The 23,295-nt window shown below is 33.5% G+C and overlaps 1 protein-coding gene across 1 annotated transcript; it reads right to left on the bottom strand.

Moving 5' to 3' along the window:
* Positions 1-4,697: 4,697 nt before the first annotated feature.
* Positions 4,698-22,706, bottom strand: LOC108904535 (protein grindelwald). The gene is made up of 4 exons (XM_018707132.1): positions 22,375-22,706; positions 16,740-16,808; positions 14,566-14,726; positions 4,698-5,822 (listed from the first exon to the last, which is right to left on the bottom strand). Exons 1-4 carry the CDS (start codon positions 22,592-22,594, stop codon positions 5,613-5,615), a joined length of 660 nt encoding a protein of 219 aa, XP_018562648.1. The 5' UTR covers positions 22,595-22,706; the 3' UTR covers positions 4,698-5,612.
* Positions 22,707-23,295: the final 589 nt, after the last annotated feature.

The following is a 23,295-nucleotide window of genomic DNA, read 5'->3' as shown; positions in this document are numbered from 1 at the left end:
ATTTCGTTTTAATAATAAATAAAAGTGACTTAAAATTTCAAGTTGTCAATGTCAGAAAAAGTAATTTAACGAAATGAAATGTATTTTTAAATATTACAAAGGACGCGATGAGTGTCAACCTAAATTGTGTCTGTAACCAAGTGTTGTCAGTAAACAAACAATATTTTTTGAGTTGAAATCACGTTGAATTCCTAAAACCAAGACTGTAAAAATGGAAAATGTGGAAATTCCATCTGGGATTTTAAGGATCATACAACAAAGAAATGAAGGAATTTCAAGATTGGAAAACCAAAGAAGGGGTGAAAGGCGTAAATGAAGATGTCTTGCTGGTTATTTTTTCAATTTAAGTGAGAAATTAGCTCCATCCACATTGTGGACTAAATATTCCATGTTGAACTCAACTTTGAGAGTTTACCAGAACATTGAAATTCCTAAGATTGGAAGACTAGTGGCATTTCTAAAGATTAAGCACAAACATTTGCAACTAAAAAAATCCAAGGTCTTAGAAAGACAACAAATCGAACAATTTTTGCGTGAAGCCCTAGATGAAGATCATCTTATGAATAAGGTGGGCTCTACTGAATAGTTTAACTGAGCTATATTTATTAAAGTTGTTTTTAGGTGGCGTTGATATTAGGAGTTTTTGGCGCTTGCCTTTGCGAGGAATTGACTCGTTTAAGCATAAACAATATAGAGGACAAAGGGCAGTGAATGGATGATGTGGATACATCATGATTTCAAATACTAAAACGAACAAACCAAGAAGCTTCGCTGTGTTAAATGAAGGATTTTGTGTTAATCCAATTGAATTAATTAGAAAATATTCTAAGCTAAGGCCTCAAAATGTGCAGCATAAAAGGTTCTCAAGGGAAAAAGCACACGTCAATGTGTTGATATTAATAAGCTATCAAAAATCCCTAATGTTGTTGCGCGATTTTTGGGCTTGACAGATTCTAATTTACATACAGCGCATGGCTTGCGTCGCACATCTGCAACTCTCTTGGCCAATGCTGGAGGGGATATACAACACTCAAGCGCTACGGTAGATGGAAGTCATCTACCGTGGCAGAAGGTTATATAGAAGAGTCAATTTCCAGCAAAATTGATATTGCTAAAAAGATACGAGGGGTGCAGGCTCCTGACGCAACCACAAGCAAAGGTCAACCTGTTCTATAAATTTAGCACAATCACAAAATGATTCCAATAATCATTTGGCATCAAATTACGGCTTTACCATAAATGTTAATGTTGATATTAATAAGTAGGTAGATTGTAAGTTAGTAGCATTTTAGGTTATTTGTTGACTTATTACTGTTTCAAATTGGTTTTCTAATAAAAATAGAAAAATGAACCAAACGTTTGTCTATTTATGATTTCTATAAGTCACTAGTAGGTTATGTCATAACTTACTAGTGACTTATTGGCCACATTATTCCTTTAAAACCAAAGAAATTATAGTATCATTATATACAAATGTTGGATAAACATATTTATATACATACAAAGTAAACCCCGCACACAATTAACTATGTTATAAAGAAATAATTAAAAATACCAAAAAAAAACGTATTTTACGTTTTATAAACGCCCCCCTTTCCCTTTCGCTCCACGAGGCGCAACTGGGTTCACAATTCATAATTACCTGGGCTTGTAGCGCAGAGAACTCACCACCAACCAACATTTTTAATCCTTAGAATTAAATCGAGTTTCTTTATCTAGCAAAAAGGGCTAGTCGCAAACGAACGGTATGACGTCACAATATGGCTCTCGTGCCTTTCGCCGTGCTCCGTCTTCATTAACTCATTCGGGGTAGAAATTGTTGTTAAATAATTAACTACTGGAATCTCCTGGTCTTAGAAAAAAAAACTAAATATATTGTCTCCATTATTTGTATTTACATAAAATAAGAAATATATCATATAACACAAATATCCACTAACAAAATATTAATAATCTCAGAAAACTGCTCGAATTCTAGAAACAAAATACTTTTTAACTAACTTACACAGGATGTCTTTGTCAAGGAATGTATTTTTACAATAACCAATTAACATTTTTGTTTAGAATTATCCATTTATTATTTGCGTACTATTTAATTGAAAATTACGATAGTCTCTTAAAACATCCTGTATAACATATGTACAAAATGTTAAACTAGAGATTGTACTTAAAATTACATTAAAACTAGTGGACGGACTTCGATACGGGCGGATAAATTGGACATCAAAGAATAAAACTAAATATAACTAAAAATATAAAATAATAATGACATTAAACAATAATAAGTACACAAGCAGGATAATTATTAATATACAGGGTGTTCTGGAAGTCCGTCAGGAAACTCCGGGAGGTGATTCTGGGGATTAAAAAGATAGCAGTACTATGTAATGAATATTTTTTTCGAATTGTCAATTGTTTGCAAGTTACAGCTTGTGAATTCTGTGATGTCTAGCATGGGAATAAAACATATTTTGAGTTCTAGGTAAAGTGCCCTCTAGTGGCGCCTAATGAAACTGTTTCTCTGACTGGTTCAATTGAGCTTCATCTGTTTAGTGGATGTACCAAATGAGAGACTAATCGAACTTGAAATTAATTTATTTAAAAAGGAAAATAAAAACATCAAACTTTTACAAGCAGACAATTGACAATTCGAAAAAAAATTTCATTGCATACTGCAATTATTTTAATCCCTAGAATCACCTCCCGGAGGCATGACGGACTTTCAGAATACCCTGTATACTGGAGCTATACACGGTTATCGACATTTCAATAAGAAAGTCTTAGCTAGTTAATCTACTTACGTAGAAGACTTAAACTTAATATATCATCAATTATTGCCCCTAATAGTTACACAGGATCAGTGGCGCACCTTAGGGGTTTCAAGGAGTTAAAGCACATATATTTTTTTATTTTAGAAGACATTTATGTGAGTATGATTAATTCATTAACAAATTACACATAAACAGGCACTTGAATTTGACCCCTCAAAAACAACGTTTGCGCGCCACTGCTTTAAAGAGGTGGTCCTTTATTTTAACGTAAGAATACATTAAAGATAAGTATTATTATCAATTATCACAATCTAAAAATACATAGATAGGTACTCTACTTAAGTATAATGGAATGTTCAGTATGGAAATTGGACAATTAAGTACATCTTACAGTTTTATCGAGTTTTTACACTCCAATAAATGGATATACATCGCATGTGAATAGTTAACATAATAAAATATATAATTCTCAAAACCACTTTAATAACGCTCGTTGAACTAGCTTTTATGCATATTGAAAACTCATATCGTTTAAGCGCATCAGAGATATGAAATAAACCATTAATAACAATTTTTATAACCACACAGCAAGCTATAAAAATGATGCAGTCCCATTTCAACAAAAAATAATTTGAAATTAATGCATAACTCTGTCCTTGTCCAGTTTATGACATTGCTACTAACTAATGACAGTTCTACTAATTAACACATCCCAGCAAACTTTCATTTGTAGCAGCTGCCATCTATTGTGCTTACCGCCACTGCAGGGTTGAGGAACTGGAGATGGCGCTAGATTAACCTGTGACTCGTAGTTATCTCAATATTTTTAAGTAGCAAGTCTACTTTCTATTCAAAGCAAAGGGTAAAAAACTTCATTTATATTCAAGGACGATATTCATAAGTTTGCGACGTCTTACGTGGGGAGATAATGCATCAACGGTTCCAGTAATGCTATTTACCTAAAAGCATCTTATGTACGGGATTAGCGTGGCAGGTGATGCTCATCTCTTCTGACGAATGAAGAGGTTTCCGATTTTGCCCTTCTTAGGGCATTCGTGCGGAATGGAGACGAATGGAATCGAGGTGGTGTAACAAGAAGAGGATTTTAAAGAAAATGTTTTGTTGACGCATAATGTGATACTTTTCGAAAGCTCTTGGAAAGGAAAGTAAAGATTTGGTATTACAAATATACAGGGTGGGACATTTTAATCTATGCATCCAAATTTCTCCGTACCTTAACGAAATACGGAAAAATGGTTCAGACACAAAAGTTGTTCAGCACAATGGGGCTGTGCAGCTAGCTTTGACCTTGAGATTCATTTTCAAGGTTATTTGTAGGTCTGATTGTTTTTTTTTAATAGGAAACACTATTTTTGACACCGTATTCGGAACGAGCGGAAAATTTTCCGTCCGAAATGATATTTTCAACTTTTCGTGACATCGAGAAGGTCAATTCAAGGCTAAATGCCAAAAAGCTGCCTGGTAACTGTTTATTTGCGTTTTTTTGGCGGAATAAACGTTGTGAAGGTACCTTTATAGGAAATATCAAATTCAAAAGTGACAACGACCTTAACAATTTTGACCTTGAGGTAATTTTCAAGGTCATTTGAGTGTCCGACTGTTTTTTTAATGGAAAACTTTGTTTTTGACACCGAATTGAAAAAAGGGAAAAATTAAACGTCATAATTGACATTTCAATTGTTGTGACCTTGAGAAGGTCAAATGTTGGAAAGCTTTCTACCTGTTTGCTTAATTTTTTGAACCGATTTAGGTCTAGACTCCCATTGTCCTGAACAACTTTTGTCTCGCTTAGGTACGGAAAAATTTGGTGCATAGATTAAAATGGCCCACCCTGTAGATCTATTACTAAAAAACAATTGAAAATTTTTAGCTCTGTTATATGCTGCCATTTATTATTTTAGATTTATGTATTTAACTTTGTGCTAATTTTAAACTAAAAAAAATTACCTAGAAGGGACTCTATGTTCTGTTTACATTTTTGTTAACAGAGTTATACATAAATCTTTCCAATAACCTAATTATCTAATTAAGTATATTTATTGAACGAAATTAATTATTAGGAGTGATGCTTACATTAAAGCTGACATTCTAGTTGTGACTAGATGAAATTTAAGTACGTTTAACTAATATTTTGCAACTCGGCACACCCATGAACACTTTTTTGTTTAATAAGAGAAAGCAATACCCTATCCAGGGACTGTTACTTAAGTTAACTGTGGTTTTATAGACGGTAAAAATTTAATGGCGTCGTTAATGTGCTTAGTTATAAAATAAAAATCAAGTTAAGAAAATTGAAATAACCAACGGTGCTCTAAAGCAGCTGGTACTTAAATTAGATTTTATGCTAGTCCCGTTAGGTATGGCACAAAATCGAAAAAAAGATGTTCAGGGATTGCATGAACGATCCAATGAGTCATAGGCGCCGCCAGGAAGGGGGCAAAGGATTAGAAAATAGTTAATTAAGATAAATTAAGACATTTTTCAATGATGTGACATACCTGTTCCTTCAAAAATTAGTTTTGAACTAAGTGAAGTTGATCTCGAGGAAAAAATAATGATTTATTCAATATGCAACATAGTTTCTATCTGTTCTACAGTAATAAAAATTGCACAGCTCCCCAAAGCGAACGAAATTTGCGAAAAATGTACACAATAATATAACAATAATACAACAGTCTAGTCCAGACGCTTTTGAACAACTTAAACTAGTTATCCTAAAAGAATAATAAAGCTAACACGATACAAGGTACCTTTTCGCAGTGATGTGAATCTGTACAGAAATCAGGTGAAGACTAAGCTCTGGGAGGAAGAAGAAGAGCTCTATTTAGGATTGTTGGACATTGCATGGTTGTCGTAAGCGTAGTCTAGAGTGCTGTCTTCAGCTGGTCTTCTGCTGATGGACGTGGTTACCGTTACAGGACTGTGGTCTGAGTGGGTGATAGTTGCTGGCATAATATCTAGTCGCAGATCATTCTTTTTGGTCTCTGGCATTGGTACGTTGTTTTTGGACGGAGTCGAGTCCTCTTGTGTCTGGAAATGGCGATTGATAAGTTTAATGCGATTTTTTGACAATAGAACTTAGGTAAAAACTGGTATTTTTGCATGCTTTTATTCAAGTTTTTGACGTCTTTAAAGGGCCTGTATAACGCTCCACCGAATATAGTACGGTTCAAAATAAGTCGATTTAACTAAACTTGTCTTAGTTCAAAAATTGATAATAAAGGAGCTAAAGGGTGTCAAAGTTAAAAAAATTACATTTTCTTTGATATCTTTCGACTACCTCGAGCTAATTTCGTGAAATATCGTATCTGGGGTACAAGCGACCATTCGGACGCATTTACACTGCCAAAACTTTTATTGAAGTAGAAAAAACAAAAACAAACAGAAACCAAAAACAAAAAGAAAAAAACAAAAAAATTTAAAATAAATGAAAATAAAAAAAACACAGAAAAACGACCCTTTTAAAGGGCTTAAGTTTTATATAAGATGATTCACAACTTATCCAAAAAAATTTGGGAATAGTTGCAACATGAAAATGAAGTCTAATAGTAAAAAAAAATTTGGAAAAATCCTTATAGTTTACGAGAAAAAATTATTGAAGTCGTACTACTTTCAAGCATTACATCGATGGACAACTGCAGTCTCTAGCGTCATTCGCAATACGCGTGGCGAGCCACGTGGCCTCAGCGACTTCCAATGCAATCATCGTTGCGGTAGTGTTTACAATAGGTTTTTAGTACCTAGTTATTGTGAAAAATGTCTTGCGTGTATAGCAACTCGGAGTTGCTGGATATAGTTTTAATTTATGGCGAGGCATGACAACATTTGTGTTAGTTTGTAGAAACAGTTTCCAGTTTCCAGTGCCGTGCCGTGTATTTTTAAATCATTTTCTGCCTTTTTTGACTTTTTCTTTACAAAATTGTATTTGTAAGAGTCCCCTGTACATCCAGATTTTTTTTATAAGTTTTGGATCACCCTGTATGAATAAAGATCGGTAAATAATATATATTTTGAGTTTTTAGCTGAAATTGTTGAAATTTTTATAATTTATCCAATGAAATTTTATCTATCTATTTAAATATCCACTTATTTTTTTGTGGATATGAGAATAAGTTTCAAGCGTTTGAGGTTATGTTTTTATGGACATAGCATAGGTTTGAGGCTTCAAAAATCCAAAATATTTAGCTCCAGAATAGAGTTTTCAAGGAGTCACATTGTTTGGTTTGGAAAATATTCATCGTTTGACTTTCTAACTCAGATTTCTTGGATTTGAGGTTAGTTATTTAATAGTAGAGGTTAGGGGCTTCAAAAATAAAAAGTATAAGTATAGGGGCTTCAAAAATAAAAAGTATAAGTTCCAGAAAATAATTTTCAAGGACTTTTATTCTTTCTTGTGGAACATATACATTCTATAAAATTCTAGCTCAAGTTTTCAGAATTTGATGTTGGGTTTTGAAGGTTTGGGGTTAGGTTTTGAAGGGTTTGAGGTTAGGTTTTTATGGGTGTAGGTTTATGGCTTTAGAGTTAGGAAATATAAGCTCAAAAATATAGTTTTCAAGTAATTATACCCATAGATTTAGAAAAGGGTCAGTGTATTACTTTGAGGTTAGGTTTGATGAATTTGAGGTTATGTTTTTGGGTTCAGGTTTAAAGTTGAAAAGTATTGTGAAGCTACATGATTATTTTCGTACAATCAACCTCAGATAAGAAATTTTTAATTTGTTTATTTTTAAATACAGAATTATTTTTTTTGGTCTTGAGACTGATGGGTTCTCACTCAATTTAAACAAAATTCCTATACAGATATATCAAATTATCGCACCAGGATCATAAAATTACGCATATTTGAAGAATAATAAAAAATAAATTATCACTGTACGGCTAAAATAGCCGACAACGTACATTTTTTTCCCACATTTCCCACTGTGCGCCGCTGGACTGTCCCCCTTGCGTCCAACCGTGAAACTTTTCAATTCGTCCGTGTGTCTCTTGATTATACTCCAAAGCCTAATCGGATTCCTTCCGACGTACCCTCTAGTTCTTCTTCGACAATAAGAGCAAAACTATCCATTAACGGAATGGAAATTAACGCGAAGTCATCCATTACACCGCGAAGTACAAAAAAAAAACACTACGCGAAGTTGGCTAAATTAAATTTTGTTCCGCACACCTAGCGGCGGTCGATGTCACTGCGGTATGATATATTATTATGTCCCGGGATTAGAGTACCGAGTAACTTTCAGAAAGGGCGCTTTTGATGCCAGCCTGATGACTTATTAATAATAATAAGTCTAGCCGCTTCGATTTAATTATCAGGCCCGGTTTTGGGTGAATTTCGAGCTAACGGCCGTTTCGAAAATAGTTGTTTGTTTAAAACTAGGCAGTAAAGAACAAGATTTAATGCCGCAACCAATAAAGCAACAAAGGCATTAAATATACTTTACTGCCAAGTTAAACACAATTTTTTCATCGATCAATTTAAATTTTATCAAAAAAAGAAAAATTCTTTAACTTAGTGATTTCCATTATTCAATTGTTTTTTCTAATACTGTTATGTTTATAAAAATTCATAAAAAGAGCTAAAACTTTTATATCAAAAACTTTTTTGTAATTTTAATAATAAACTTACAATAAGTTGTCAGACTATAGTGATTAATCCTGTATAGGGTGATTCACTATATTTTGACCCCTCCTTTAACTTTTTTGTTTTAAGAATTATAAAAAAATGTGAAATACAAAAGTTACACGATTTTTTATGAAGTTTTCGAAAATGATAGTAGAAAAACAAATGAAGTTCAAACAAAATGGCCGCGGATGTTAACTTTGTTAATTTAAATGGAACACCCTGTAAATTTTTACATATCCCTTAGAGCAGGGATGCACAGACTTATAGGGAACAGGGGCCACTCGGGAAAAATATAAGCCAAGGACGGGCCACTACAAACAATATTTATTAACACAAAATTTTTTATTTTTAAATAGTATGAAATACAATGATAAAAATAAAATAACCTTCAAAAATGTTTGTTGTAATAATTATGTAATCATTACAATGTAATATTTCATGTTTTATTATTTTGATGCATGACATTGCACTGAACTAACAAGTTTTTTTTATATTTGGCTCCACATTACTTGTAGCCACACGTATAATTGCTTCTAAATTTTCATTTGCCAGACGGTTTCGGTTTTTCGTTTTGTTAAGTTTCATCACTGAAAACGTTTGTTCACAAATATACGTCGATCCAAATAAGCTTGCGCATTTCAATGCATTTATTCGCAACTCTTTATAAGCGTTTTTATCAACGCAACGGTAGAAGTTGAGTAAATTACCTTCATTAAATTTGTTTCTTAAATTATCATCATTTTGCATGTCTATTAATTCCAGCTGCATTAATTCCGGCGCATTTTCGGGTGAAATGTTGAAAGGATTGCTGAAAATGTCCAATAGCGGTTTAACTTTTTTGAAGTCTACAGAACGATTTTCAAAAGCTTGTATCAAAATATCAATTTTTTCAACATGAGCGAAATTGACGTCAGTTTTATTGAACTTCTCCATAATTTTTTTGTAGTTCGGAAAATGGCCGTAATTGGCTGAATTGATTTGTGTCCTGAAAAGACTCATTTTGCATTGAAAGGACGAAACATGAGAGTATAGCTGCGAAATCAATTGATCTTTGTCTTGGAGTCGCGTATTTAAGACATTCAAGTGATTTGTGATGTCTACAAGAAACGCGAAGTCACACAGCCAATCAGGGTTGTCGAGTTCGGGGACGTCGTTTTTCTTTTCCGCCAGAAATAGTTGGATTTCTTCAATCAAGTTAAGAAATCGCTGTAGTGTCAACCCACGACTTAGCCACCTTACTTCAGTGTAAAACAGGAGATCACCATATTCGCTTTCAATATCCTCGAGAAATTGTTTGAATTGTCGGTGATTGAGACCTCGTGATTTTATAAAGTTTACGGTAGGTACTACAACTTTCATATCATTTTCAAATCCCAATAATTTTGAACAGAGGGCTTCTTGATGTATAATACAATGAAACTGCATTAATTCCTTGGTATTTATGTTTTTAGTTTGTAAATATGTTTTTAACAGAGTTACTATCCCAGATGTACTTCCAACCATTGAAGGTGCTCCGTCCGTTGTAATTCCAGATATTTTCGTTAAATCCAAATCCATTATAGAACATTTTTCTAGAAGAGCTTTGAGCATGTCACTTCCCCTGGTTTGACTTGTCAAGGAACTCATACCAATCAGTTCTTCACTCACTTCAAAATTTTGCGTTACACTCGTAAAAATATTAATAGTTGAGCAGTTGAACTTATATCTGTAGATTCGTCGAGCGCTATAGAAAAATACTCAAAACTTCTCGATTTCGTAGCTAATTGCTCTTCTATATTATCTGCTAATGCGGTAATTCTTCTTTGAACAGTCATCCGATTTAACTGAATTTTTTTAAACTTCTTTACATTTTCCGGACAAATTTTTTTTGCGGCAATATCCAAACATTGCTTAACAAACTCACCATCTTTAAAAGGCCGACAAGTTTTCGCTATTATTCGAGATATTTCAAAGCTAACTTCAGTGGCTGTTTCAGCATCTTGAATTGGTTTTGTAAAACATAGATTGCTGGCCATTAGTTCCCGTTGTAAAGTGGAAATTCTTTGCGTTCGATTTTCGCCAGTTAATTTGGTAAAAGTTGGATGCTGGGTTTCATAGTGCCTTTTTACATTATATTCCTTCGGAATAGAAACACTACTCTTGCATATTAAACAGACAATTTTGTTATGCGAAGAAATAAAAAAGTATTTTTCGGTCCAAATATCATGAAACTGTCGATTTTCATCTTCAACCTTACGACTACGTTTCTTACTGGGGCCTGGTTTATCCATATTTAATATTATATGTTACAGTCGGTAAAAGCCAAATTCGAACGACGAAATATTTACTCGTCACAGATTACAGTTCTCAAACAGTATAACGTTCGCTTATCCGTAGTCAAAACTAAACTGCCCCGGTAGCCGGCGATGCGTCGTATTTATACAAGTTACCAAACATCGAGAACCATCCACTTTGTTCGGGGATCGACGTGTTTCGCGAATCTGTAATCTAGTTGATACGACAGATTTCTAGTCTCGAAATAATATGCTTGGACCGGAGCGCGGCGAGTAGAATACTTTTAAAATTCGTTGGCGGGCCGCATAAACATCGACAGCGGGCCGCATGCGGGCCGCGGGCCGCGGTATATGCATCCCTGCCTTAGAGGCTGCTCTAATTTCACTATAAATGTTTGCAATAAATAAAATTACTTTCATTAAAGAACAAATTTTACTTTTAATTTAGCGACAGTAAAAATAACGTTAATGCCTAGGCAGTAATTGTGACGCTTTAGTGCCGCCAGCTTGTTACTAAAACAACACATTTAATGTCGATCGGCGAAAAAGGTTTTTAATAGCAAAAACTGAGTTTTTCTGTGCTTCCGACGATAACAGTTCTTTTAGACTTCCAACAACTTTTCTTTTTAATATTTATTAAAGTATGAAAGAAACATATTGTGTTTGTTAATTCAGGAAATCATTAAAAAGTGAATATATTTTTATTTTATGAAGTTATTTGTCATGTTGTGCGTAATCATATGATTATTTGCAGTACATGCGTGATTCATCATCTTTTGTAGACCTTCATATGTTTATGACATTCTAGTGGAGGATAAAAACACTTCTGTAGGTATACAATAATTATTGGTTTAGTGAAAATTTCTTATTTTTAAATCAAATTTAGAGTAAAGTAAAGAAACAACTTGAAAATTTATTCTAGTAGCTTGAAAAGAACTGGAACCACTATACAGTGTCTCAATATTGACACAGCCACCGTTTTATAAATGACAACTAATTTTTTTTATTCGAAGTTTCTCGATTTTCATAGAACTTAAGTATTAACTTTGTAAGTTTATTTCGAGATAAGAAATCTCACCATCTTAGATAACAATCAACCTTAAACTTAAACAGATATTTCGTGTATGTCGTTTCTGTTATGTTATGTGGACACATTGTGTGTACATTTCTTTTTATTTTTCAATTTTAGGAATGAATTATGGCTTGTTGCCAATAAGAAGGAAATAAAATTACTCGTCACGTGAATTTTGTATTGTAATTATTTATTATGGCTCTGTACTTACTGTGTGGTAGGTATCATTGATTTAAATTTATAAAATTGATTGTATAACATATATTGAATCATGCTTTGCCAGTTTGTTTACAAAATCAAAATACTGTAGGACATAACTTTCCTATGAAGGTTAACTTGGGTTTTTTAATTGTTAGTACATGTCGTATTAGAAAAATAAAATATTTTTTGTGGTTAATTACGTATTTTTAGTAAATCCAAATGTTGCAATGCAATATACTTTCGTTTTACAAATTTAAAAGCGTTTATTCCGACCATGATTACTGTGTGTACATGTGTAAAAAAAGTTTTAAATTTACTCACAATAATTACTATTAAGTAATAAAATAATTACAATGTATTTAGGGTTTCTGGTCGAGACTTCTCGAACCGAGAATTCCCGGGAAATCTGGCCTTACTCGAGACGAGAAAAAAGTGTCGAGAAATCGAGAAATTTAAAAATCACGCGCGTCTTAAATTCTTGACGAGTTCGTTTCGTTCATGCTTCAATTCGTTTCTCGACAAATAACTGAGCGGTTAAAGTGGTTTCTCTACCAGCTCAGATTTATTTATTTTAAGTTTTTAAGGCTTTAGTTTACTTTGATGATTCTTTTTTAATGTACAGGGCGATTCACTATATTTTGACCCCCCCTTTAACTTTTTTGTTTTGAGTTATAAAAAAATGTGAAATACAAAAGTTGCACGATTTTTTATGAAGTTTTCGAAAATGATAGTAGAAAAACAAATGAAGTTCAAACAAAATGGCCGCGGATGTTAACTTTGTTAATTTAAATGGAACACCCTGTATATTTTTACATATTTGGATAGAACGTTCCTTGTCGAGCATAGTCATATAGGGTTTGTTGGGTCCATCTCTAATAATAGGCGAGATAATATTAAAAAACGAAATGATGTTTTTTTATTAAGAAAATAAGACATCTTGTAATTGTTAGACCTCTTTCAGGCATTTCTGCCTTTTTTCCAATTACGTAAGGATTTAGATTTAGTTGTAATATATTTTGACATATCGGACATTGATATAGTCCAAAATGCGTATAGGTATTTTAAGTAAATCTCACTAATTAGACCGTGTGAGGCCAATTACTCATGGACAATCTTATATATGGTAGGTCGTGACAGTGACAGGTAGTAATGTCATGATAACATTGTTATTGTTTGACAGTTTGTATTAGTATTTAATTAAAATGGGTTACACAGAAGTAGAAAATTGAAATATTATTAGGAATTAAAATAAACTATGGAGAATATCTTAACTACTCTATCTTAATTCCTATAATATTTAAATTTTCTACTTCTGTGTAACCCATTTTAAATAAATAATAATACAAACTGTCAAACAATAACAATGTTGTCATAATATTACCTGTCACTGTCACGGCCTACCATATAACATTGTCCATGAGTAAATAAGCCCCTCACGGACTAATTAGTGCGATTTAGTTAAAATACTTATACCCATTTTGGACTATATTAATGTTCGATATGTCAAAATATATTGCAAATAAATCTAAATCCTTACGTAATTGGAAAAAAGGCAGAAATGCCCGAAAAACGTCCAACAATTACAAAATATTTTATTTTCTTAATAAAAAACGTTCTTTTCGTTTTTTAATATTATCTCGCTTATTGTTAGAGATGGACCCAACAAACCATATATGACTGTTCTCGACAGGGAACGTTCTATCCAAATGTGTAAAAATATACAGGGTGTTCCATTTAAATTAACAAAGTTAACATCCGCGGCCATTTTGTTTGAACTTCATTTGTTTTTCTACTATCATATTTGAAAATTTCATAAAAAATCGTGCAACTTTTGTATTTCACATTTTTTTTTATAACTCTTAAAACAAAAAAGTTAAAGGGGGGTCAAAATATAGTGAATCACCCTGTACCTAGTTATAAGTTTGTGTAGAAATTTTATTATAAGTAGATACCTAATGTTGAAGTGATGAATTAATAGGAAGAACGCTTCTGTATCTTTAAATTAAAGCTTGTTTTTTTAAGATTTCTTCGGTTAAATTCCTTATTTACTATTTATTTAATTAAAAGACTGCATGATTAATGATTATTAATAATTATTATTCAAAAACATTGAAATAAACATAAGTATATTGAAAGTGTTTAATAAAAAAACAAATTAAAGGTTTTTAAGAAGAAACTCAAAGTTTAATTTAGTTTAGTTAGTAGAAGTAGAAACATAAGTAATTAATAAAAATGCTGAATAAATAATAAATGTTAATGATGATAGTTAAGTATAATAGCATGTTTATATTTCGCATTGCAATACCAAAATTATGAGTTTTTTAAGTTTTAGAAATTTCTCGAGAATTCGAGAATTCCCGGGAATTCCTAGTCGAGAATTCCCGAGACCCGAGAAAAATAATAGGGCGAGAAATCAGAAACCCTAAATGTATTCAATAAAATGCTTGTCTAATCTCTATTGGTATTTCTTCGGAATCTAACAAGACGATTTGTTTAAAAATGTAATGTGACATTTCAAACTCTCACACTTACAATAATTTTAAACTGTAACAACCGTTTTCTGCTCGTTAAAAAACATATACATGTTATTTGACTTCGTACCTTTTTGCCGAGCAGTTTGTTTTTTATAGAAGCGAAGGTAATGTTTTTCTTGACCTTCCACCGGTAGAGCTGGAAGCAAAGGACGGCAGCAAGGACTAGTAGCATCAAACATACCAAAGTGAGGGTCACAGTAACCATACGAGACAGTTGTTGGACGGTACCTACAAAAAATTACGGATTAGCAGATTATTCTGTTAAAAGATGAGATGGTAAGCAGTGGTAGGTATTATTGATTTGCTCGACATTGACAGTTGGTTCTTTTCTATTTTTTGCGTCATTTGTGTTAAAACTATGCCTTTAATTCATTCAAATGAAGAATACGCGGACATGATTTTCGTATATGGATATTGCAACGCCTCACTTAGGGAATATAAACAACGATATCCAAATCGCCGTCTTCCAGACAAGCAAACGTTCAATAGAATCTTCACAACAGGTGCGTTCCCTAAACCGACTTTTAAAGAGAAGTTATACGAAGAAGCAATGCTTCAGAAGTGCTTGAGCTTGTTGAAAATGATCCTGCTGCTAGTACGAGAAAAATTCTGTACTTCTGGACAAAGTACAACGGCTGTGCAAGGCACTTTACGAGAAAACGGACTGCATTCCTATCATTGCCAACAGGTACAAGAACTTCTCCCCATGGATCTTTCCCATAGAGTTCGTCTTTGTGAATGGTGGAGCAATCATCTGGATTCTCTTTCAAGAACCCTTTTCTGTGACGAAGCTACATTTACAAGAGATGGAATTAACGATTTCCACAACGATCATGTATGGGCAATCGAAAATCCTCACGCTATTCGAGAAACCCATTTTCGGAGAAGATCCTCCGTAAACGTTTGAGCTGGAATAATTAATAATGAGGCGAGATGTACCGGATTTTTTTGGAGAACATTCTACTTTTACTACTTCAGAACATTTCTTCTTCACATAAGAAGGTCGATGTTCTTTTTACAAGATGGTGCCCCGTCCCATTATCGAAGAGGTGCCACTAATTTCCTCAATGAAAAGTATTCAAATCGGTGGATAAGTCGTGGTGGTCCCATTGCTTGGCCACCTTGGTCTGCAGATCTGAACCTGTTGGAATTTTTCATGTGGGGACACTTATCTATTCAATTGGAAAGCTTAATTGCAAGGATCAACTCATTGAGAAGATTCATACAGTGTTTGATGAGGTAAAAAACAATATGGAAAACTATAACTGGGAACGAGAGCTTCGACAGAGGATTGAGTTATGCATTGCACAAGGCGGTGGTCACATTGAGCAGCTTTATACAGGGTGTTTCAGAAAGACCTCCCGTAAATTCAGGGGGCGATAGTACAACAAAAAATAAGAATATTTTGTCTTATGAACTATATGTCTATCTCCTCTTGTTTTCGAGATACAGAGCGAAGTTCTAATTTATTTGAGGTTAGGTTTTTTGGGCTCCAATTTCTAATGTACAACTTTATTTTCTAAAAATAATGTACTCTTGTTAGAACTTCCTAATGTGGACGGTTTTCGAGAAAAAAAGGCTTTTAATTGAACTCTTACAGTGTCAGGGTGAAGAAAATAAGTGACTTTTCTCAAAGTAGGCTTATGTCAAAACTTATTGATGGATGTCTCATAAACAACGCATACATTCTCAGTAATATTTTAAACTCTAATTAATTTTATATCAAAATTTTAGTGACTGTAATTAGTCATTACTAACTACAGTCACTAACAGTCACTAATATTTTGATATACTTAAAGTTAATTAGAGTTTAAAATATTACTGAGAATATATGCGTTGTTTATGAGACTTCCATCAATAAGTTTTGACATAAGCTAACTTTGAGAAAAGTCACTTATTTTATACACCGTAATATTGTTAAGAGTTCAATTAAAAGCCTTTTTTCTCGAAAACCGTCCACATTAGGAAGTTCTAGCAAGAGTACATTATTTTTAGAAAATAAAATTGTACATTAGAGATTGAAGCCCGAATGGTGAAAAACCTTCTGAATATTAATTTAAAAAAATTATAAATCATTTTTGCCTCTCTTAACGCGCTTTCTTACGCCGATATCTCTTTATTATTAGAGATACTGCTTTTTTATTTAAACTGAGTATTTCGTTTAAAATTAACAGGTGGAGATGCGATTGTATGCATATTTATTCATTTGTTTCAATTTGAATGATCGTGTAATCTACTTACCCCTCAAATCTTCGGGTCCTTCCCCACCCCTCTCTCCCACCCTGGTGTACCGCTGATCGAATAAGTAGACTGAAAAAAAAAAGACAAAATAATTGTTGTTAATCGAACACGATGTTCTACTTTAAACATTTTATAAACATGGTTTAATAACAACGATAGTATATATTTACTTAGTACCGTTCGTGTCGTCTTTTATTTTTACAACAAAATAACGCCTCAAGGCCGACGCTATTCTAAATCCGCTTCGACAAACGCACGACCTGACATGAATATTTATAGTTAGATAATTTTTATGGTTTTCATTTGTTTTATACCTGAAGATTAGAGGTGGTGAAATTACTGCTAAACAAGCACATCACCCAACTATGTAGAAGAAAAAGTATAATGTATGCTTAAATTTAAGTTGGATAGCACGAAGATAAATATGCGGAATGTTGAAGTTTGCTGATAGAAAAAAAAATCGTTTTTATGAGCATTATCATTATTTCTGTCACGACGTCACGACCAACAAGGTATTCAATATCACCCTCGTTAATCTTACTATTTTTGAGGTCATGCAATGTTTATTATTTAAGTTACCTATTTCAAAACACTAATAATAGGTATAGTTAAACAACTTACATCATTACAAAATGCAAATCGATTAATGAATCATACACTTGTCTTAAGTGAATTATTTTCACTCATATATCCACTGTTGGTATTTCAAAGAATTGTTTGTGCTTATTTTGTCAACAAAACACAAACATGGATAAGTCGGCACGTGTACGGATTCTTTAATTTTGCTGGATTCATTCAGCCGAAACCGTGTGGCAAAGTTGAGTAAATAAAACGATTAATTGCTACAGAATAATTGAAAGCAATAGCGCAATACCAGTATCTGCACAATTTAGTGGCAACAATTTGCTAAACTTAGAGAATAGTTTTTAATTAATATCTGTATCGTCACTATTTGTCCGACGTGAAGCAAATCTACTTTTTTTTTAAGGTAATAGAAAATATATCAAACGAATGCCAGCTAACAAAAGAGAAGCAAAAAATTGATTAAAGAGAAGTTTGTGAAATTCGAATCGCTTTTACTTCTACCACAGCGTATATAAACCAGTAGTTTCGCTTACATACATTAGTTGCCGGCACTTTGATCACGTTCAGCCCATTTCGGTGTCCTTGGATGGAGAAACGCTGATCAGGGCCGTAATAAGAATTTTTTAATTAACCAAGAAAACGTATTAAAATGGATAACAATGGTGATAAACATACAATCTAAAAATCCTTAAATTATTAGGTAGTTTATTCGCTTTTTATTAATGGGTAACCTGATATGTTATAAATTATAGTTTCAGAACCACTTTAAGGAGGTATATCGGGTTTACCCAAATGCACAGATGTACTTGAAATTTATATAGCGTATTACCCAGTGCTCCCTCTGTGCGTCATATTTTTTTGATTTTTTTTGAATCGAGATTTTGAGATATTGTTGTTGAAAGTTGTTCATTTTAACATAGGTTTATATGGCGAAGATGGACGGTGCGGCTCTTTTTTTGCCCCGAACTGAGAAAAAAATGTAGAAATTGTAAAACAAAACTTTTCCATAGATAGTACACAGTATTATCTTATTTTTTTATGTAAAACTAATGTAAGTTTTGAACATAGTACAGCTGTATTAATTAGAAACAGAAACCAATAATTGCATTTCTGTCTGANGAAGTATCGAGAGACATCACTTTCTTCTTCCGATGAAAGTCATAAAACTGGTGATTAAGTCCTCTGGCCGGTATTTGTATCTAATCTGTGTACAGATTCATAGCATTTCGTATAGTGTGAAGTCACTAATCTGTGATATTCAAGACCTTTATTTTTATATCTGAATCGTTTCCATATCCCAGGTAGTTCTAAGACCTCGTCCTGACAGAAACTATTTCGGTTTTTTTGGATTTATTTTATTTATATCGATTCTCTTTTTGTCCACACTATTCTTTGTGTTGCTTTAATCTCATGTTAACGCGTCTCCCTGTTTGTCTCGCTAGTTTATCATTCATTCATAAACGGTAGACATATTTTTGTTTCCCACTTCTCTATTGTTAGATCCTACTGATAAAATTTAATATTTCTGTTAATACCTCCATGTCCTTTGAGAACTATTTGTAACTGATGAAGCTCCTCGTCCAAGAAGTGTTCTGGTTTTGGCTCAGGTTCTATATGGTTTCATTCCTTAGAATCTAATTACCTATTTATTTATTATATACTCAAGTTGCGATTGACTCTTTTTTAACTGACATCAATGTCAATTGGGTTACGAATCCAGAATGGCCATTAGGTTTCTTCTTGACAGGAATATTTTCGCTATCTTCCAACCTCACATCCTAATAGCCTAATGTATTGTATTATTAGGGTTCAGAAAACGTTCTAATAAATCATAGAGTATCAAATCAACTAATTTTTTTGTTAAAACAAGCCCACATCCAATTGTGTTGAAGTAATAACACTATTCGTTGAGTAATGTTTCCTCAATAATTTGTTAGGTTAGGTTAGGCTCTGGCTTTAGACTTGCAAACATCAGGGCTTTTCAAGAGTCTTACATGTGGTTATAGAGAAGAAGATACATGTAGATTTTGTGTGAAATTTACCGAGCGAGTGGTAAGTCGCTGACTCATGCCTCCAATGTGAACGAAGGCATATCACTGAATGATAGTTCAATTTGTGAATTTGGAAAGCTGGATTGTTTTCGTCATTTTAGACGAATCTCCACAACAAATGATAGAAGCCTCTATTGTTTTTTTATTGTCTTATACATCGAATCCTTCTTCATCTTAGTGATATACGCTGTTAATTTGTTTCGATTATATCTCCTTTGTTTTTGTTGGGTAAAATTTATTTTGAGATTTGAAGCCCTTAACGAAACCATTTTATATCTGCGATGAGAAGATTTCAATAACCTAATTGAATTCATGTTGATTCCGATAAGACAAAAGAAAAATTGTTATTAAAAACTCGTAACACCTATACAGGGTGTCTCACGGTGACGGCCCATTAGAATTATTTCAGAGACTACTTCGATTTGAATTTTGAAAATTTGGGATTCCGGGTTTTCGGGCATGCCCTTCTCAACTAAAATAATGGCGTCCACGTACCGCTTCCGGTTATACCGGAAGTCACCATCAACTTGCTTATTTTAAATGGAACACCCAATATATTATTGCAATTTTGGTTTCTACGTGTTATTTTAGGTGGTATTTAATTTCAAGATGAACTGTCTTGTGCATGAAATATTGTCGGGAATGTTTCTTATATGCTTCTACCTATAAATATGTAGGTTATTTGGATTTAGACAATCTATAGACACTGTAACTAGAACCTATAAAGACTATTTGCTCATGTCGTTTCATGTTATGCGCATCTTACGATTTCCACTCATCTGAATTTGCTGTGTTTCTACCTTATCTCATTCTTTATACTTTTTTGCTCTACAAAATTAGGTTTGTATTTCGGAAGGTACCAATTCCTTCTCTTGTTTTTTTATGAGTTGGTTTTGCTTCACTTACTTACAGTGTTGTCATAATCACAGGATTGTCTCTGTTTATTTAATGCAACACCAAATAATGTATATTGTTATTTCACGCATCACTGGTCTCTGCAGCATACCGTAGCGAATCCTTGCATCAAAATACACAAAACTAAAATTATAAACACCGGCTCGCTCTTGCGCAGTGATGTAATTTAATTTTATACAGATACGTGATAGACTCTTTGAAAGTCTCGTTGGAAAGTTTATTTCCATGAATAATGTCAACTAGCAGTGATTTGCTAGGTCTGTCTTTCTTTTCTTTTATATAAAATAATTTAAAATTTGGTTAGTTCTACATAAAAAAATTGAAAGAAATAAGTTCTGTAACAAATAACACCCTGTAGATAATTTTGGACTTGCATGCTTCAACATACTAGTTTTATAGTTTTCATAAAATATGTAGTTTTTTCTGAACTTAATATGACTAAATTTGCGTATGGCTTTATGACAATTGTTTAATTTTGAAATAATTTTTTATTATAACGCCTTATTGCCAATCAATACAGTTAAAGAAATAAAAAAAATATGAACATATCTTCATGGGTAATTTCCTTGGATGAAAATAAACTGATTTGAATTAGTTTTAAACTGATTTCCCTGAAATAGTATTTCGATTTTTGCCATATTCATTCGTTATAGTCCGGGCAAATTAGTCATAAAAATAGTGGTCAAATAATGAAAATTCTGACAGAGCTAAATTTTGGTGGAGACCTTGGGTACACCATTAGAAATAAAGTGTCAAAAGTGCCCACCGATCTCATGTTTGCTAAAAAAGTTATTCGGGGTCAAAGGTCAAAATTTGAGGTTTTTTGGATTTTTTTCGAAAACGGTAAGTTTTATCAAAAAAGTAGCTCAGACAAAAATTATAGATCTGAAGATTATCTACAAAAATGGTTCTTATACTTTTTTTTTAAGAACCACCATTCCTGAGATATCGCGATTCTAAAAGTTGAAGGAGATGATTACGAATTTATTTAGGAAAATAGCTCCAATACTGTTCATGTTATAAAAAATGCATATACATTTTTTGTTAGAAATACAATTTTATATACAATGTTACTATGAAGTACAAACAAATCAGTAGTGTAGGAATTTTTCTGAAGAAAATTAATCCTTTATAAAGTTCAAATGGAAACCACATTTGTTTTATACAGAAAGGGAAAGAACAGTAAGTTCTACTTTCAGAGATACGTATATTTGATCTAGAATCAGGCTGATCCCTAAAGGCCCTCTGAAAGTCAAACCAGGTTAAATGACCCCTAAATGTGACCCCAGGGCTCAAGGTCAAAGTCACAATTAGACCATAAACCATGACCACGGTAGTTTGCTACAAAAATGAATCAAACTTTGCCAAAAAATGTAAACATTTTAGTTGGAAAGCTGATTTGACTTTCAGAGGGCCCCTAGGGGTCAATCTCACCCAAGATCAAATCCCTGAATGTACAATTTCTTGCTCTTTCCATACAACAAATGTTGACTTCCAAGTTACCCCTAAGTTTGTCTTCTGGGTGAGAACAAAGCTCATTATCGTACGACCCCGTTAAAACCTTACAAATTTTGTGCTGAGAGTTTTCCAATTGGAGGTCATCCTAGAAGGTTATTCGGGGTGATCGATTAAAATGGGACACTGTGTATAACAAACCTTTTTTATTGATAATATCCTGCATGTCCACGATGAGCTTTCAGGCTAACATTGAATATTTTTCTTAAAACGTTAGTAATTAAAGATTTACTGTCTTTTGTTGTTTCTCTTTTATAACAGATTTAAGATGACTTTCTAAAACTTATACTGTTATAAGCTAACCTTATCTTATTTTCACGTGACATTCGTTGAATTTATGTGCTCTATATACGTCGGTTTGAAGAGAAGAGTCTCTAAATCCCAATCTAAACCAGTCACATCATCATATACTCGTTAACACTCTTAATATATAAAAAATGGATACATGTCGCAGAAGCACGATCTTCCTCGTACTGCGTATATCAACGAAAGGCAGAAGACTAAAAAAATACCTCCGCAACCCACACACGACCATCTAGAATACTCCATTAAGCAATTACACAACCCACCTTGACAGCTTTTCTCGCAGATGTCCTTATCATAGTTATGGCTACTGTTATCGCAGACACCCTTGCAGGGCTCGCAAATACTGTTATAAGGCGAACAGTATTCGGCCTCCTTGCAAGTCCTCTGGCCGCATTTCACCTCTCCTAGGGTCACAGAGAACTGTCCGCACTGGAAAAAGCACAGAACCAGCACCACCAGTGAAAATTTACACAAACCCCGCATTTTGGACGCCGAATTTCACATTTTAAGCGACAGGTAGGTTACGTGTCGTGTTGAAAAAGATGCAACAGGTGAACCGCGTCGACTTGACTGTGCCTGGCTACGTTTTTACCTGTGTGAGTCACCGGTCGGTCAGGACACCCGTATGTAGTGCGGTCTTACGGCTCATAGTGGTTCGCGTGGGCAGTGGTATTCGGTGGGAGGGGTGGTGTCCATACTCCATACCTGAAAGTAGCGTTACATCGGTTTGTATCTCTTTATGGACGGCTGTAACAATGGTCTTTTAATTATTGTACAACGACCGTCTGGAATTCCGATTTTCACTATCTACAGGGTCGTTGGAAGAGGTTGTCGCCTGATACCCATATACAGGGTGGGCCACCAGTAGCGCCTCGGTCGCTAGGGACCAAACGGCAAATGTTTAGGTGGGTACGTGTAGGTTGATTCCGGCTACATTTTAAAAATATTTTGAGATACACAGGATGTCCAGGAAAAGCGTGCCATATCAAAGTTATGTATTTTTAAATGGAATACCCTGCATTTTACTGCATTTTTGAAAACACCGTAAAAAAATAGGTGAACTTTATTCAAGGTTCTGCATACCTAGGACTTATTGTTTGTGAGATATTTCAATTTTAGTGGAAATGCGGGCTTAGCGCAGAAATTTAATATAAGCAATAAAAAAATAATTTTAAGGAAGCAGC

The sequence above is a fragment of the Anoplophora glabripennis genome, unplaced genomic scaffold (genome assembly GCF_000390285.2).
Source record: "Anoplophora glabripennis isolate ALB-LARVAE unplaced genomic scaffold, Agla_2.0 scaffold112, whole genome shotgun sequence".
Classification (NCBI taxonomy): Eukaryota; Metazoa; Arthropoda; class Insecta; order Coleoptera; family Cerambycidae; genus Anoplophora; species Anoplophora glabripennis.
This window is presented reverse-complemented; position numbering and strand designations above follow the sequence as displayed.

Bases quoted from the DNA above. Each gene is read 5' to 3' on its own strand.
- LOC108904535 (XM_018707132.1), bottom strand. From the start codon at position 22,594: ATGCGGGGTTTGTGTAAATTTTCACTGGTGGTGCTGGTTCTGTGCTTT. The intron at 16,809-22,374 runs GTGGGTTGTGTA...TTTTTTTTTCAG, and splicing joins CTGCGAGAAAAGCTGTCAAG to TCTACTTATTCGATCAGCGG. The intron at 14,727-16,739 runs GTAAGTAGATTA...AATTTTTTGTAG, and splicing joins AGGACCCGAAGATTTGAGGG to GTACCGTCCAACAACTGTCT.